This window comes from Triplophysa rosa, linkage group LG16, assembly GCF_024868665.1.
Source record: "Triplophysa rosa linkage group LG16, Trosa_1v2, whole genome shotgun sequence".
NCBI classification, from domain to species: Eukaryota; Metazoa; Chordata; class Actinopteri; order Cypriniformes; family Nemacheilidae; genus Triplophysa; species Triplophysa rosa.
The window spans coordinates 11,254,922-11,271,019 of record NC_079905.1 but is presented as its reverse complement, the minus strand read 5'-3'; the positions used below and the strand labels follow the sequence as shown (position 1 = coordinate 11,271,019).

Here is a 16,098-nt window from a genome sequence, read left to right as displayed (position 1 = left end):
ATTTCTTACATTACAAAACTTTTTAAAGTATTTTAAAATATTTTTTAAAAAAGTATTTTTGAAGTGAATGACTTGACCTCAGTGATGAAGAAAAAAAGTGAGGGTGAGACCTTAAGAAGCTGATTAGTAAAATGCCAAGTGTACATGTATGCAAAATCTATGCAAAGGGTGAAACATTAAAGATGCTTAAATATAACATTAGAATTTTATTTAGACTTATTACACGGCTCATTTGAATGCTTGATTCTGATTGGCCAGTCGCGACATTCCAAGGGTTGTTCTTTTCAAATAACCGCTCAAAACTAATAACACATGACCGGTACTACTTGTATGTTTAATATCCCTCCGCTCCAACAAAGGTTACCGTCTGGCGCCATCTTGTGACTAAACACTAGACAACCGCTTAATAGCCGCTTGGGACTATATCTTTTCGCGGAAGGTTTACGCTTTCAAAATAAACCATTAATAAGCTAATAAAATGTTTCAAATTCATATTTTTTGTGCATTTTTTTTCTCATGTGGCAAGTAGCCGTGTAATAAGCGGGACAATGTACAGGCAGTCGGTTGTTATCGCGAAAGAAGCCCCTTCAGTGTGATACAAGACCCTCCGCTTCGCGTCGGGTCCTGATCACACTGTCGGGGCTTCTTTCGCGATAACAACTGGCAGCCTGTACATTATCCCTTACACAACATAGTTCTCTTAGGCCCAGTTTTACAGCCAAGGCTTAGCTTAAGCCAGGACTATGCCTTAGTTAAATTAGGATATTTAAGTTGCTTTTATAAAAGTGCCTTAGAAAAAAAAACATTACTGGTGTCCATTTTGAGACAAAACAATGACACTGACATATTTTAAGATATGTCAGAGCAAGTTGTTTTCAGTTAAGACAGCTCAAAGATTCCTTTTAGCCTTGGACTAGCCTTAAAGGTCAAGTGTATGATGTTTAGCGGCATCTAGTGGTGAGGCTGCAAATTGCAACCAATGGCTAACTCCACCCCCCTCCCTTTCGAAGCACTACGGTGGCTGACACAGGGCTAAGATGTCGTCACGTTTTCGCTTCTTTGCTGAAGGAGATAACGTATTTACGAAACGCACTCTGTAGAGCAGTTTGTCTGTTTAGGGCTACTGTAGAAACAACACGGCGGATTCCATGTAAGGGGACCAGCGGTGTACGTATCTAGATAGAAATAGCTCATTCTAAGGTAATAAAAACATAACACTTCATAATTGTATAAAGACTTTACATAATGAAGCGTTATGTATATTATATTGCATTTATGTCAATAGATCCTCCAAAAAATTACACATCGGACCTTTAAGCCTGGTCTGTGAAACCATGAAAGTTATGAGTTTATTACTAATCTAAAATACGGATAAAAATATAAAGGGTTAAGTGACCCTAAACTTTGGAACAGAAGTTAATATTTGTTAAACATGCCTTTCTGGTGTCTGCAGTTGCTCAAAAATGTCCTTTACTGATTTTGTAGCTAAGCATTCTGGGATTGGCTTTACATATTAATAGCGCCATATAATTTAGCTTAAAGGGAAAAAAACGTTGGAACTTTTTTTTACGGTGTCTATGATGCCATAAAATACCACCTTTGTAGGCAGCTCACTAGGTCTAATTACAGAGCAATAGCCGACATACATACATACTGTATATCTTGCGATGCAGCCAAAACACACTCTTCTGTGAAGTGTGGATCAAGCTGTGAATGGCGTCAGAAATTGAGTAACGCTGCACATTATACCCACCATACTTCACAAATAAACAAATGCTCTATTCTCTGAGTATATGAGACTGCTTGAAGCCAAGCGTGGAAATCTGGAAAATGGCTCGGAGAATGAGGGAGGTAGAGACTTCGCTTCTGTTACGTTCATCTTATCTTCTCAATGTGTCTGATGATGAATGTTTTCCACGATCTGTCCTCCTCCTGCTCCCAGTCAATACCGGTGCCAACCAGGACCATCCATTCAGACATGCTGTCTCTCCCTATCTATCTTTATGACATCATCACTTCCATTCATGTGACCCCAGCATTTGATTTGAATCAGGAGCAGATGTGCCGCCCATGGGCTGCCCGTAACCCATCGTGTCATTGGCCCCATAGAAATTCATTCCCGCCATGTGTTGAGTCATCTGTGAGAGGAAAAGCAATACAAATATTTGAAAATGAATAATGACAACAATGACATTCATTTACATTTGAAGCGTATTATATCCAAAATGATGTTGCTTGGATTTGGTTTTCAAGAATTTTGTGCTGCGAAATATGGATTTGAGTTGGATGTGCCTTAAGTGTGATGTGTGAACAAAACCTAAACCGTCTGATCCGTTGGCACATAGCTTCCGGTTCCAGCCGCGTTACCTGGCTGATATTCCACTGCATCTGTTGAGCCTGCTGCGTTCCATATGGTTGCTGAGGAACCGCCGGCATGCCTCCCATCATGCCGTTCTGCATTCCCATCATGCCCCCTTGCACCCCTGTCATGTAAGGAGGAGCAGCTGCCACTCCGGGTTGCTGCATGACACCTGCCTGTCCCAGTACATTCATCCGTGGAGCCATCACAGGCCCCATCATACCCTGCTGGGCACCTAGGGACTGGTATTGGCCGTATCCCGCAGCAGGAACATAGCCCATCTGGGTTGCACCCATGTACATGCCAGCTATAACGGAAACAAAGGTTAATTCATTACATTTATGCATTTAGCTTTTATGTATGTATTTACTTTTTTGAAAGTGTTTATTTAAGCGTTTTATGCTGACTCTTAAACTCATTTTACCATGAGCGGCCATGTTTGTTTGTGGAGTTGCACTGCTGTACAGGGACAGGATGGAGTCCTTGGACATCTTTTTTCCAGTGTCCTCGCTTTTGCTGGGTGGGTCAAGGAACAGACTGAGGTTCTCGGGCACTGATGCTGCTACCCGTCCAGCAGGCATGCACCCTGAGTTGGGCTATAGTAGGAAATACACCATTAAACACTTGAGCATTGTCTGTCTGTTGAGATCACATCACTCCTGTTTTCCGTCACCTTTCCTGTTTTTTACCTTTCTGCATTTTCTTCTGTGTAATGTTTTTCCATTGATTTTCTTTTAAACGGTCTGATTTCTGTAGTTGATTTTTATACTGTTTTTCTATTTTGTTTATCATGCTCTGTAACTTAACCTTGGGTTCTAGACAGGTCCTATATGAATAAAAATGTACTATTATCAACATTTTAAATATGAACTATTTTATTTATGAACATTAATTTACTGTGCTCCTGGATGAGTTTGAACTGTTGACAGAAGCAGGCAGAGAGCTGAAGAGGTCAAGGGCGGGGCTAATTTCAGAGCTTGGCTTCCCATTGGTCACAAACGCTTGAGGAGCAGGGGCATCTGGGAAAGAGAGTTTCATCAAGAGTTGCTATATATATTGTGCTGGATTATGATCAGTGTGTAGAATTTGTGCAATTATGTATAAAGAAACTTTACCTAGACCTAATAGGTCATTGACAGACTGTGACTGTTTCTTTGGAGTATTTTTTGATTGTTGCAAATCATCTTTTTTCTGCCAAAACAAAACAAAAGAAAATCACTCAATTATGACAATGACGAAACTTGCATTGAAAACATGCACAAATCCAAAACCCACCAGCTTCATTTTTTCAAAAACAACAGGAGCATCTTTTGTCACCGCCTCACTTTTTTCCTTCTGAAAATGCACAAAACATGATTATATTCAACTCAACTTTAGCAACATCATATTGAATTCAGAATTCAATCCTCACCCTGAAAGACTGGATGTCAATGCACTTATCGATATATTTCTTCTTATCGTATTTGTCCCGTATAAAGACCTCTGCGGCTCTGAATCGCAGGGTTTAAGGAAACTTTATTCACAGACCACAAGAATAACTAAAGATGTGCACAAAACATTGAACATGTTGAAGGATACTGGTCTGTCTCTGGACGCTGAAAGCACTCTGGTAAAAATGCCTCATAAAGCCTTCGAGCTTTGGTGTTCCCCATCTCCTGTACAGACTGAGCACATGCAAAACAAACATTTAAACACAGACTTTCAATCACCAAACAGCAAATCTTGGTCTACAGACGTTTAAACTGCTCAGCGAGTCGTACCTGTATCTGCTCATGAGTCCACTGATCCAGGTTTACAGATTTAACTCGTGATATGTGAACGCCAAGATTCCGATGGATTCCCGCACAGCGGATACAAATGAAGATTCCAAGATTCCAGGATGCCCATCTGGGACCTGATGGTTAGAGAAAAAAAAGTTAAATTTTTTAGCTACATTCTCAGGCAGTTATATCTAGCTTTCCAACAATACCATATTTTTAAGTCAATTCGAATTCCCAGCTGTGAGTCAGAAATAAATGTAAACTCATTGCTTTGAAATTCTCTAAATTTCCCTGATTGAAATCCGAATTCAGCATTCTGGGGGCGTGGCCTATTAAATTCAGAATTCACCTCATAAATGGAAACAAAATTAGAATTTTGCTCATCTCTGTCTGAGGCTATTTAATGATTCAATGAAGGAGAGAATGGACAGAAACAACTAGACAGAAGGCATAGAGAGAGAGGGAGCTCAGAGCCTGTTGAGGAGCGATATTCACATTCTCCTGCTTGGCATTAGAAGAGAAAATAAGCAGCTTCACACACCGCAATGACTAATCCCGTTTGGGCCTGAATGCTGACACGCTGCACAATGCTGATAACACACACACACACACACACACACACACGCACACGCACACGCACACGCGCACGCGCACGCGCACGCGCACACGCACACGCACACACACACACACACACACACACACACACACGAGTCCCTGCAGCATCTGTAGTTTTTCCTCTGTTCTTAAATCATACATGTATGAATACACACAAGCGCACGGCCATGATAAACCCACACTACCTCTATCAAGAGAAGCCTATGAATCAGTGCACTGATCTCCAGAGGTGCAAAAAGGTTTGATAAAACTCAAACACATTATGTAACTGTCCTCTGCTAAGACATGAGTCGGCTTCAAAGAGACCAAAGATCGTCTTTGAGCAAATGCTTTTCTGATGCAATACTGGTTTCAGCCAACAGGTGGCAGCACCGCATCAAGTCACTGTTCCTTTTTTGGTTTCATGATGTCATGTCACAAAGGATTGTTGTGGAAACATTTCTGCTTAATTGCCTGGGGTTCTCTGAAGCCGCACACCTCTCTCAGGGACAGCCGTACCTGCTGTTCACAAACCTCACCTGCTGTGGTTATATTCATCTGACTGAATATAATGTGACGGCTTGAAAAAGAACAGCTTGCCTCTTACCTAGTGTCAGCTTCAGACGGCACACCCACAGACCGCCCACAGTTTGCTCACTCAATGCCTGATGCCAAATGCTAACAAAACTGAAAAACAACAGTTGGAAACATGATGCAAAAAAGTTTTAAACCTCTGAGAAACTAATTTGTGATAGGCAACCGCTGACCTCTTGTAAAACTCAAATACAGAACTGACAAACAAAGAAGTGCAGAGTATAGGGCACAAACTTAATGCTGGTCACAAACAAGAAGTCTAAAACAAAAACCATTTCATTCCTCTGCGGTAAAAAAAAGATTTTGCATAATTTTCTCATAAGCAAAGATATCACTTACGATTCACGAAATGAAATATAAGGGAATATACTGGAAAATATAATGCAATAACAAACAGTACATTTCTGTATATTGAAACCAAGTGCTTATATTTTTCAATATATGAAAAGCAATTCCTTAATATGCATTATTCAATATGTTGTAATATATTATCAGTGTATTAATCTATATTGTTTTTTATACTGTATATCTGTCAGACAGTGTCATCTAGGTGGGAGTTTCTTGGCCAGAACATGCTGCAAAGCAGACCAGACACCATGCCGCAAATCAAACGTCTGGCTACACGAGACTATCCCTAACCTTGCTTGTTTCAACTGTTTTTTTTTCCCACTGAAAAACTCAAAAAGCCAAAATCCAATAATGATTTCTGAGACCTGATATTTATTCTGCTATAAATGTGATGATTTGGCCATTAAATAAGCACCAGAGCTTCAGCACTATGTTCACGGTCAGGATCTCATCTGAGATTTGGCATTGGCTCTAATGCAAAATGGCTCTCAGCCAAGAGAAAGGGATATTCCCAATGGGATGCACATTGGTTCACTGCAGCCATATGAAAACTCAATTTTCATTGAGCTCCTGCATGCTCTGGGCCTCTTTAGATTACCTATTTATTCCTCACCTATAAACATTCCATTCTCTCTCTCTCTCTCTCTCTCTGTCTGTCTGACCCTGTCTGTATGGCTAAGGGTAATCAGCTTGTTGGGTATTATTGGAGCACATCAGTTTAGGCATGCTGAGTGTCAATGGCAGCCAGAGGATGGACAGATGAACATCTAATAAACAGCCATGTTTATTAGGAGTTAGACAAGTTTCAAGATGAATCACAGAAGAGATACACAACACGCACAAGACTTATTAGCCACACAGGGCTCTTATTAGATAGAAGCACCAGTTAGAGGCCAAAAACAGGACACATGCCAAGCCACCTGTTTATTACTGGTGCTTACTAAGACAAGCATCACTATTGCTCATACTGTTGGAGTTTAGATCATCAGTGCTACAGAACTGATACCTCAAATTGTGACTTAGAGGATAAAAGTGACATTGGCTTTCTAAAAATATTAAAACAATTTGTTCTCAATTTTTTTCTAAAAATGTTAAAGGTCCAGTGTTTGAAATTTAGCGGCATCTAGTGGTGAGGATGCCAATTGCAACCAATGACTCCCTCCACTGCTCCCCCTCCTTCGAAGCACTACGGTGGCTGACACAGCACTAAGATCTCATCACGATTTCATTTCTTTGCCGAAAGAGATTCGCGTTCGGTAGAGCAGTTTGTCTGTTTAGGGCTACTGTAGAAACAGAATCAGAAAGAGCTTTATTGCCAAGTATGTTTGCACATACAGTACATGGAATTTGTTTTGTTGACAGGAGCATCCAGTACACAGAAACAGAACATGGTGAATTCCATGTAAGGGGACCCGCGGTGTATGTAGCATTCTAAGGTCTTTATACACCTCCGAAGACATAGTTGTGTATATTATATTATATTGCATTTCTGTCAATAGATCCTCCAAAAAATTACACACTGGACTTTTAAGTTACTATCTAGAAAATACCTTCAAAACCCAAAAACCCCTCAGTCTGGTACAATAGACCCATAACATCCTATCAAAGACACATCAATGCTCTGGCAACCACATGAGTTCTGCATAGGAAATGTACTTAAGAGATTTACATTTGAGTCAATGTAGTTTTCTTTATTTTATTATACATTTTGATGGCATTTTGCAAATGATGTAATGCCTCAAATTGTATTGTTCCAGTAAAACAGGAAATCACCTCTGTGACTCACTCCAGACACTGTTGATCCCTATAAAAGACTGAAGCACTTCCCCTTCTGCTTGACAAGGGTCTTATAATCACTGTGGGGATATTTACAGACCGCATAAAGCTGTCGTAATGTTGCTTTTAAAGCTGCCCCATGATCTACAATGTGTTCCTCTTACAGACAGCACTGTTGTCGGCCAAAAAAGGGATGTAACACCAACAGAGGGGGTGCATTTAAATCACACAACATGAGAGGAGGAGCATAAAGTTGCTAGACCTTCTTCATCTTTAGTGAGCAGTTGTTAGATGGTTTACCAATAATATTAGATTTCTGCCAATACATAAAGAAAGGCCAGACCAAAGTGCTTGAGGGAAAATTCACTTCTAACAACCACACCCAAAGAACCCACCAAAAAAGATATCACAGACAGATTTCTGAGGATAACCCATCCAATGGATGATCTGGATGATATATATCTGTCCTATTTTACCAAATTGCTTTGGGTCAGCCACGTTGTTAAATGTAACTGACAGCAGACATATAAAATGCACAGCATCCTTCAAATAGACACAACAGAATCACAGAGAGAACAAAACATGGACTTTGGTTGGACCTTCTGTGCACGATGTGTACTGAACAAACACAGAATGAATACACACTCTTCAGAAAGTACACAGAAAATAAAAAACTCCTTTTTATGGTTACAGAGCATATAGACATGCTGTCATATTTTTATGTCAAATTATCTGTTATATAATATTTTTCAGTGTTTCTTTTGTTACTTTTAAAACAAAAAAAATCACATAAATCGTTGTGCACAGATGCTTCCACCCAAGAGATTTGTACGTGCTACAAGTGTACAATATGAAGCGACTGTTTCTGCACTGATGATTATTGATTTGTTATTAATATACGTATTATGTGATCTATCAATTTCCATAAATTAGAAAATACTCAAATATGGGAGATTATTTATAATAATTCAATACATCATCAAAGAAAAACTTGGCAAATTCAATGGATTTGAAATTGAACAAGTAATTGATTCTATGGGAAATCATGTCAACTTAATATACCATTACCCTCTATTCTGATATAAATGATCAAAAAATACAGTCAAACCTGTTTGCGACGCATTAACCACATGCATCAGCAACACACCCCATGACTATAAACAAGAATCTACCAAGCGCTAAACAGATCAGTACTGCACGGGGAATCACAGACTGGGCCTTGAACTAAAGACCCAGTTTCTCCAACTGGGTTGACGGATTCTTGGCATAACAGTGAGTTGTACTTGCTGGAAACATTGGGGTTTCTCCCATCCCAAAATATTCAAGGGACATGAAATGACAAAAAAAAAAATCTGGCACCCTCAGAGAAGATGAATACCTTATTAAGAATGAATACTAATAAACACAGGCTTCGTTCCAAATGATGCAAACATGAACTGTTAGTGTATAGCTATGTCCCAAATGACATACTATGCACTATGCACTCAACCATGTAGTGTATGAATTTTAGAAGGGTAGTATCGTCCCAGTAGTATCGTCTGCAGGAGAGTTTTGCTCGAGCAGCATCTGATAGCCCTGCCTCCCATCCGATACGTAAGCGAAACTGCGACTGTTGAGTGCGTGAAGTGTCCAAAGATCATATTTTCGGTTGAAAAAGTGCATCATCAGGGTTCTTAAAGTGCACTTCTTTTTTGAGAATTTTCAATGTGAACGCACTACTCACACTATTTATACTACAAAATGGCGTAGAATAGTGCGTAAGTGCGTGCTTTGGGACGCACATTATGTCTCTGAGCGCGTGTCAGTAAGCATCAGGACCGTGGCCTATTGGATGTTAATCTCAAAGCTGAAAGCACACCTGGCAAACAGGGCACAGGTGATGGCATCAGCAAAGGTCTACAAGTTTTCACAACAGATACATGATTAGGATACATCATTAGTAACCAGACATGATCTCTATTAGCCTTATATAAATTCTGATTAATTACCCATTGGATAACTGAACCCTTGCGGTGAGTAAATTACCCACTCAGGTCAGAGCGTGGGAATGTGGATTTTGCATTACTGTTACCAATAGTGTACAATATTTTATAATCATGGCTGCCTACGTTACCTTTTTCAGATTAATGAGAGTCCGTAATTTCCAGCGGCACCACATGGAATAGCAAATGTAATTTGCAGCTAATATGTGGGCAGAAGTCAGAGAGTTTCACTAAAATACTTCATCATGGAAACATAAATCCGCACGGTAATAAGCACATCATGTGGCAAACATATGAATAAAAGCCTTTTATTGCTATCTGTCCTAGAAATATCTGCAGGGTGACATACAGCTTTTACAATGGGAAAGAGATGTTTTCAGTCAAGCACATGACCCCAAATAACCAGAATAAACATCTGATACTATTCAAAATGAACAAAAAGGCTTTGTAAATATATTACACTAGACTAGATTCATTATGACAGTATTCTTTCAATAATTCTGTATTTGTATAACTATCAATGTTTTACTTTTAATCTTTTTATTTCCAGCAAAAATAACTATAATGTTACGAAGGCATCGCAATTTACCAACAATATCATGATAATTCATAACTATTTTACAAGATGGCTAATTCGTATCAACATGTACAATTAGGGATGTTCAACGATTTATCGCAAATAAGATCCAGAATAAAAGTTTGTGTTTACATTATAAATACAAAATGCACAGACATATTATCAACACACACACACACGCACACGCACGCACGCACGCACACACACACACACGTACTCATGTATATATTTAGGCTATTTTAATGTATATATTCATATTTATATATAATTTAAATTATATAAACATGAATTCATTTTGAAACTTTACATTTTTCTCAAATGTACATGTATGTGTTTATAAATACAAAATTACTATGCACAGTGCACAGACATACTGTATATTATGTAAACAGAAACGTTAAGGACGCGATTCATCGTTGAATGGCCCTGTGTACAATCTCATTTGCATGTGTTAGTACGATCTGTTTTCACACAAGTGATGTGTAGGTTTAGAGGTGGGGCTTCACTATTGCTTTTTCGAAATAATCTTTTGTACAATTCCCATTGTACAAAACTGATACGAATTAGCCACCTAATGCAGTAGTTATGAATTTCCATGAGATCCTTTTGGTCATGCTATATACCCCATCCTCTTTCTGTAAATCACATACAAGCACAAATAGTGTTTTTAGCATAACTTTGTATATGTTATTTAACAGCTCTAAAAGAGCGATTGAACACACTTTGGTTCCTCACTGTGAGACTGAGAGGGCATCTGAGGGACAGTCATTGTGTCCGATCACATAACATCCTCAATCCACTCTCTTGCCTCCACGGCGATATCACCATGACAACCAGAGAACAAGAGAATGCAAATCATACCAAGGTGTTCTGGGGGAAAAAAACACTTCCATTCTTTACTTTCCAATGAACAAGACTGTCTTAAATACAATCTGTCCAACAAATACAATCAAACTGCAAATAAAACAGAAAAAAAGGACCAGATTATCTCACACAATGATAAAAAGAGAACTATATGCGATAACAGGTGTAAAGATAAGAAATATCCTGTTATTCAGAGAAACGTTGCAGGAAGTCGCTTTGGCTAAAGCGTCTGCTAAATGACTAAATGTAAATGTAAAAGTTTCAGCTATCCCAGCAGCTCATGACTGTTGGCACTCTGAATGGATCATTAGAAAGTCAGCATCAATTGAACTCCATGGATTTTTAGGCACCTTACGTTACTCCCTTGAGAGCTGCTCAATTTATCACACGCTATTGAAAGCGAGCTTTAACAAAAACAGGAAGAAACAGACATGCAGGGTTTCCAAGGTGACGGTTAACAGAAGTTATCACAATCTGTGCTGTACTTAAATTTATCCCGGATCAGCGTTTGTGGTTTTCTACCACAACAACACTATGTCTGGGTCTATTCCTGTGCAGTTTGGTTCTGGTCAATGCAAACATTTCCTGTATGCTGAACAAACATGAAGCACTATCCTTGTCACTTTGGTAATAATAATAGCACCTTTTCTTATTTAGCATGAACTCGACAAAAGAATCAACCTCACGTGTTCTTGCCTATAGAGATTTTCTTTGCATGTAACCACAACTTCAGTATGAGTTGCTAATTAGATTTTGACTCACTTGCAGGTGTGAAAAATAGTATTACTATGAAAAGTGTTATGTCAGAAGTGAAAAAGTAGTAATCATTATACATTCATAAAGCACTGTTACAAAATGCAGTGAGTAGGTTTTATAGTTTATGGATTTGCCCAAGTACTTTATAGACTTGACACTATGTGAGTATCTTCAGCTTAATGTCGATTATTTTTAAAGTGCTATTTTTTCTTTATACTCAAGTAAAGCCTTTTTAGCAAAAATATTGATTAAAGCTTTACAGCTTTACATACAGCTGACTTTCCAATAACCCAACATTAAAAACAACTTCCATGAAGATAATTCAGTTACTGCGTCTGCAAAAACATTTCTCCAATACACGAGTCAAGTCTCGGTGCATTATCTGCAGCAACGTAAACAATGGCCCTATTAGGTAAACCTGTCCTAATGCTCATCGTGCTAATGCAGAACCCAATGCCAGTAACCCATTAAATAATTTCCACCACAGTTTCAACATAAAACACTGCTTCCTGTTTTAGTGTAACCAAAAAGGCCACATTTGAACACATTCATATGCACACTGCTCCTCACATGATGCAACCTGTTACCCTGTTTGTCCATTGTGACCTATTGTTTTGTTTTATCTACTAATAATACATCAACGCTGCAGTGTGATTGGCTGGCATGGAGCCATAACAGAATAGAGGTTTTGCAAATATACGGTCGCTCTGTTTCAACTGCCTGTGGTATTGTTCCCATTTCCAAAGAAGCTGCTTTGGAAATCCTATGGCTGCACATGCTTCGCCCCCGCGGGGCAACAACATCTGCATGTGTGTAGTAAAATAAAAGAAACAGAAATATGTAACAGCCAAATGACACATCCAAAGCAAGTAGCAGAACATTCAAATAAGACAGAATTAATTGCAAAGACAAAGTGGAATAAGGTAGATGAAGGACATGAGAAGTTTTGGATGCACTCCAAGTTAAGTGTTTTGAACTTGGAACAGTGGAACTTGCTCTGTCCTCAGAAAGGGACTTTATCCAGCCAGAGCAGCGGATCAGAAAGGGAGGGCCGGGAATGGATTACATCTTACCAATGGCGGAAGGAAAGTTAGAACAATGAGAAGGGCAGAACTGTGTCCCTTATTGGCTTGAGGTCAGATAGAGAAGTCTGCACGTAGAACCTGTCTGACAAGCAGAACTGTACTGAAATTTGTGCAATGTTTTGTAACACACGTTTAACCACAACTACTCAAGTATCTTATAATAATACCATTCTGATTAACCGATTATATGTAATACCATTATCATTACAGACATTTCCCAAGCAATACTGTTCTGCTGCATTAAACATACCCAATAAATAAAAAGGTTGTCGGTTTGATTCCCAGAGAACACACATAATGATAAAATGTATAGCCTGCACTGTACGTTGCTTTGGATAAAAGATTTGCCATACGCATAAATGTAAATACTTCCTGAAACAAGTTGCAAAGCAGACTTCTGCAAATGTGTGACTCAACAGCACATTCTGTCTTAATCGTAGCACACAATTTGTCATTACATCATCCCACTCTCAGTCTCCTTAAAAGATACCCTTATCCTTATGGAAACTATTCTTAACGCTGGCTCCGAGTCCTTAGATATAATGTTTCATGCTCTCTCGTTAGCAAGTTGCTTCGGATAAAAGCGTCTGTTAGATTAATAGTAAATGTTGTGTTTTAAAGTTCACTCAAAACATTTTTGCATAATCCTCATGCCATCCCAAATATATATATATATATATATATATATATATATGACATGCTCTTTTCAGCACACAAGGTTATTTTAGCGCTGCTCTAGAGTTTTTATTAGAGTTATTATTAAATATGGAAGCAGACAGATAACTTTGAATCTCACTGGTTCTTGCATGTTTCATGACTAGTTGACTTAAGCTACAGTATCAACGTGCCACCATTTTACCAATAATGCTTGTTTTGGTTTCACATTTGCTCATAAGTTATATATTAACCCACTGGAGTTGTTTTGGCTACTTTAAAGATGGCTTTTACGAAACTATATAGGTGTACATGTGTGCTTTTGAAAGCGTCTAGGGGCCTACAGGCGGACATAAAGTAGCAAATGTTTTAATAAAAGCTTTTGTGTTTGTGTGAAAAACGTCTGTGTCTTGTTGAAGACAGAAAAACATACATTTGGGATGGCATGAGGGTTAGCAAATTGAGAGAATTCTTATTTGGGGGTGAACTATTCCTTTAACATTATACTGCAGCGTGTTATATTTTGTGGGGTTTATAAAGTGCGCTGTCAACTACTTTTGTGTCCAGTGACGTCACGTCAGTGCTGGCGCACCTGCCCTTTGAAGATGACGCCGAACACTCGACCGCGAGAGCTGCTGCCTGACATCACTACAGCAACCGAACGCATGTAAAACACTCTGGGTCTGCTGTTTATTCAATTACTTTCCTTCCATCTCGACCACTGCCAATCCCTGGACCATAAATCAATTCTGAACCGTATAATAATTCTCAGATCTTCCTAAGAGCTGAAAATCACTGATAAAAACAGACGCGATGAACACGAACCTTACCTTTAGCGTGACAATCGGCGCAAAACTTGTTTTCCTCCAGTGCGAGAAGAGATGTGAGAACAGTCTGATAGCGGTCAATGTCTTTGACTGATTTGCCCGTCATCTTCACAAATCATCAGCCCCCAACTTCAATACCGGTGTACTGTAATAAACAGCCCTATAAAACGCTATGAAAAGACGTTCGGACGTTCTGTCAGTGAATTAATACACACCGGAAAGCGGATCACTGACTGTCACAGCCGGCTGGCTGCTGTTGATGATGAGGAGGAGGTGTACTACACAGCTGATCTTACCAGGAAGAGAAAACAACTGTTGTGAGGATAGCACAGATCGTGATAAAATGAAGACACTTCGCTGCTGCACTGGTCTCCAACTTCCCCTCGCGGTATCGAAGAAACGCTTCACATTTCAGCTGCGCTTTCCTGTTTCCGCTCCCCGTTACCGCAGTGCATCTGCTGTGTCCTTTTGCGGTCGGCTGTTTAACACGTTCTGCATCTAAAAGGTAGTACAACAAAATCCAGCATCAAATGAACAACGGCGGTCGTGATATATGCTGATAGATGCTATGAATTACAATGTCTTTGTGCTTCATCCTGTATTTGGTGATATAGCGCCCTCGTGCGGGGAAGATGCTCAATGCTCTTTTTTTTGGAACGGAACTGCTTTGTTAAATGGCAGTAACTTGTTTTTTTTATACAACAGCGCACGATGACTAATTCCATTTATTTTCTGTTGCGAAATATGCTTTAGTTAAACATCATATTTACTTGATTTAAAAGGCTCCAAATACTTTCTACATCCACTAAAATCAATTAGTTAAAAGTCATTGCACAATAAATAAATAAATAAATACATTTGAATAGAGCTATGGAGTCACATGGTTTAATAAAGCCAATAAAAATTACAAGTGAAAAACACATCCAACATTTCCTACACTAAGCAACCCCTGGATGTACTGTGTACATATCGTACATTCTCCTGCAGGAATTCAGACTGGGAGGGGGGAGTGTGAGAACCATGCTGAGGTCCAGTAAGCTTTCTGGGGTTCTGTTGATTGACAAAACATGAATGGACAATCAGCATAAAGCTCCGCCCCCTTTGCTGGTGATGGCTTCTCAGGTCTGTTCGGTCCTCATTATGCTGGGTTCTCTGAGCTCCCTGAGTTCTCAGGGGCTGGTTGTTGGGCTGGGTTACACCTCTTTCATTCCACCCCTCAGTTCCACCGTGTTATTCTTCCCTGTCCTGGGCAGCACACGCACCCACGTACGCACACCTTTTCCCTGGATCCACCATCCTGGGCTGAGAAGCCAGGAAAGAGGGCGGCAAAGGAACTGCTTGGACTTTTGAATTTTGGGGAGCATAGAGCTGAATCTTCAGGATGGCTAGATACGTTATTATCCTTAGAAGCTTGGTCCTGTTGCAGGCGCTGTGCTTGGCCTTGGCTCAAGTGGTGAGTTTGGCTCTGGTTATCTGCTATTATAAGGCTCTTGACAATATCTAATACACTTGTTGGTTGGCATTGTGAACTTAGCATGAACTAAACTGAACCGTCAGTCAAAATGGTAATAAAGTAGTGTATGAAATACACTAAGTACACTATTATAGATAGTTTGTGCGGCTTGTTGACCAGCTTGGTACCTGTTTATAGATGTTTGAATTTTTTAATGTATATATATATTTAATAAAAACTCACCAAAGCGGTTGGGTGCTTTATAAAGCATATTTCTTAAGCTGCAAAGGCATTTATTGGCCTAGAATTTAGTCCGTATAACCACTTTATTTTGAATTCCTAAACAGCATGTAAAGTAGAAAGTGAAGATCAGACAAATAAACAGAGATTGAAAATAGAGAGAGACAACAAAGAGTCCATTGAACATGCACTGCTGAGATTCCTATTCAAATACAACACAGAACTTGAA

General features: G+C 39.3%; 2 protein-coding genes across 4 annotated transcripts in view; one reads left to right on the top strand and one right to left on the bottom strand.

Moving 5' to 3' along the window:
* Positions 1-203: 203 nt before the first annotated feature.
* On the bottom strand, positions 204-14,809 carry smap2 (small ArfGAP2). Its single transcript, XM_057354624.1, has 10 exons — positions 14,180-14,809; positions 4,120-4,253; positions 3,938-4,023; positions 3,771-3,849; positions 3,635-3,694; positions 3,475-3,550; positions 3,257-3,378; positions 2,784-2,955; positions 2,368-2,666; positions 204-2,138 (listed from the first exon to the last, which is right to left on the bottom strand). The coding sequence occupies exons 1-10, from the start codon at positions 14,280-14,282 to the stop codon at positions 2,013-2,015; spliced, it is 1,257 nt and encodes a 418-aa protein (XP_057210607.1). The 5' UTR covers positions 14,283-14,809; the 3' UTR covers positions 204-2,012.
* col9a2 (procollagen, type IX, alpha 2) overlaps positions 14,572-16,098 on the top strand; it is an 18,517-nt gene continuing 16,990 nt past the window's right edge. Inside the window, exons 1-3 of one of the 3 annotated variants that reach the window (XM_057354621.1) lie at positions 14,578-14,681; positions 15,164-15,298; positions 15,430-15,629. In XM_057354621.1, coding sequence (XP_057210604.1) covers positions 15,558-15,629 — 72 coding nt within the window. In that variant the 5' untranslated portion in view covers positions 14,578-14,681; positions 15,164-15,298; positions 15,430-15,557. Of the gene's footprint in view, positions 14,682-15,163; positions 15,299-15,396; positions 15,630-16,098 lie in introns of all 3 variants that reach the window. The other 2 variants (XM_057354620.1, XM_057354623.1) reach the window with 2 other exon arrangements.

Bases quoted from the DNA above. Each gene is read 5' to 3' on its own strand.
- smap2 (XM_057354624.1), bottom strand. From the start codon at position 14,282: ATGACGGGCAAATCAGTCAAAGACATTGACCGCTATCAGACTGTTCTC. The intron at 3,695-3,770 runs GTGAGGATTGAA...GTGCATTTTCAG, and splicing joins TTGACATCCAGTCTTTCAGG to AAGGAAAAAAGTGAGGCGGT. The intron at 2,667-2,783 runs GTAAAATGAGTT...TTTCCGTTATAG, and splicing joins AACAAACATGGCCGCTCATG to CTGGCATGTACATGGGTGCA.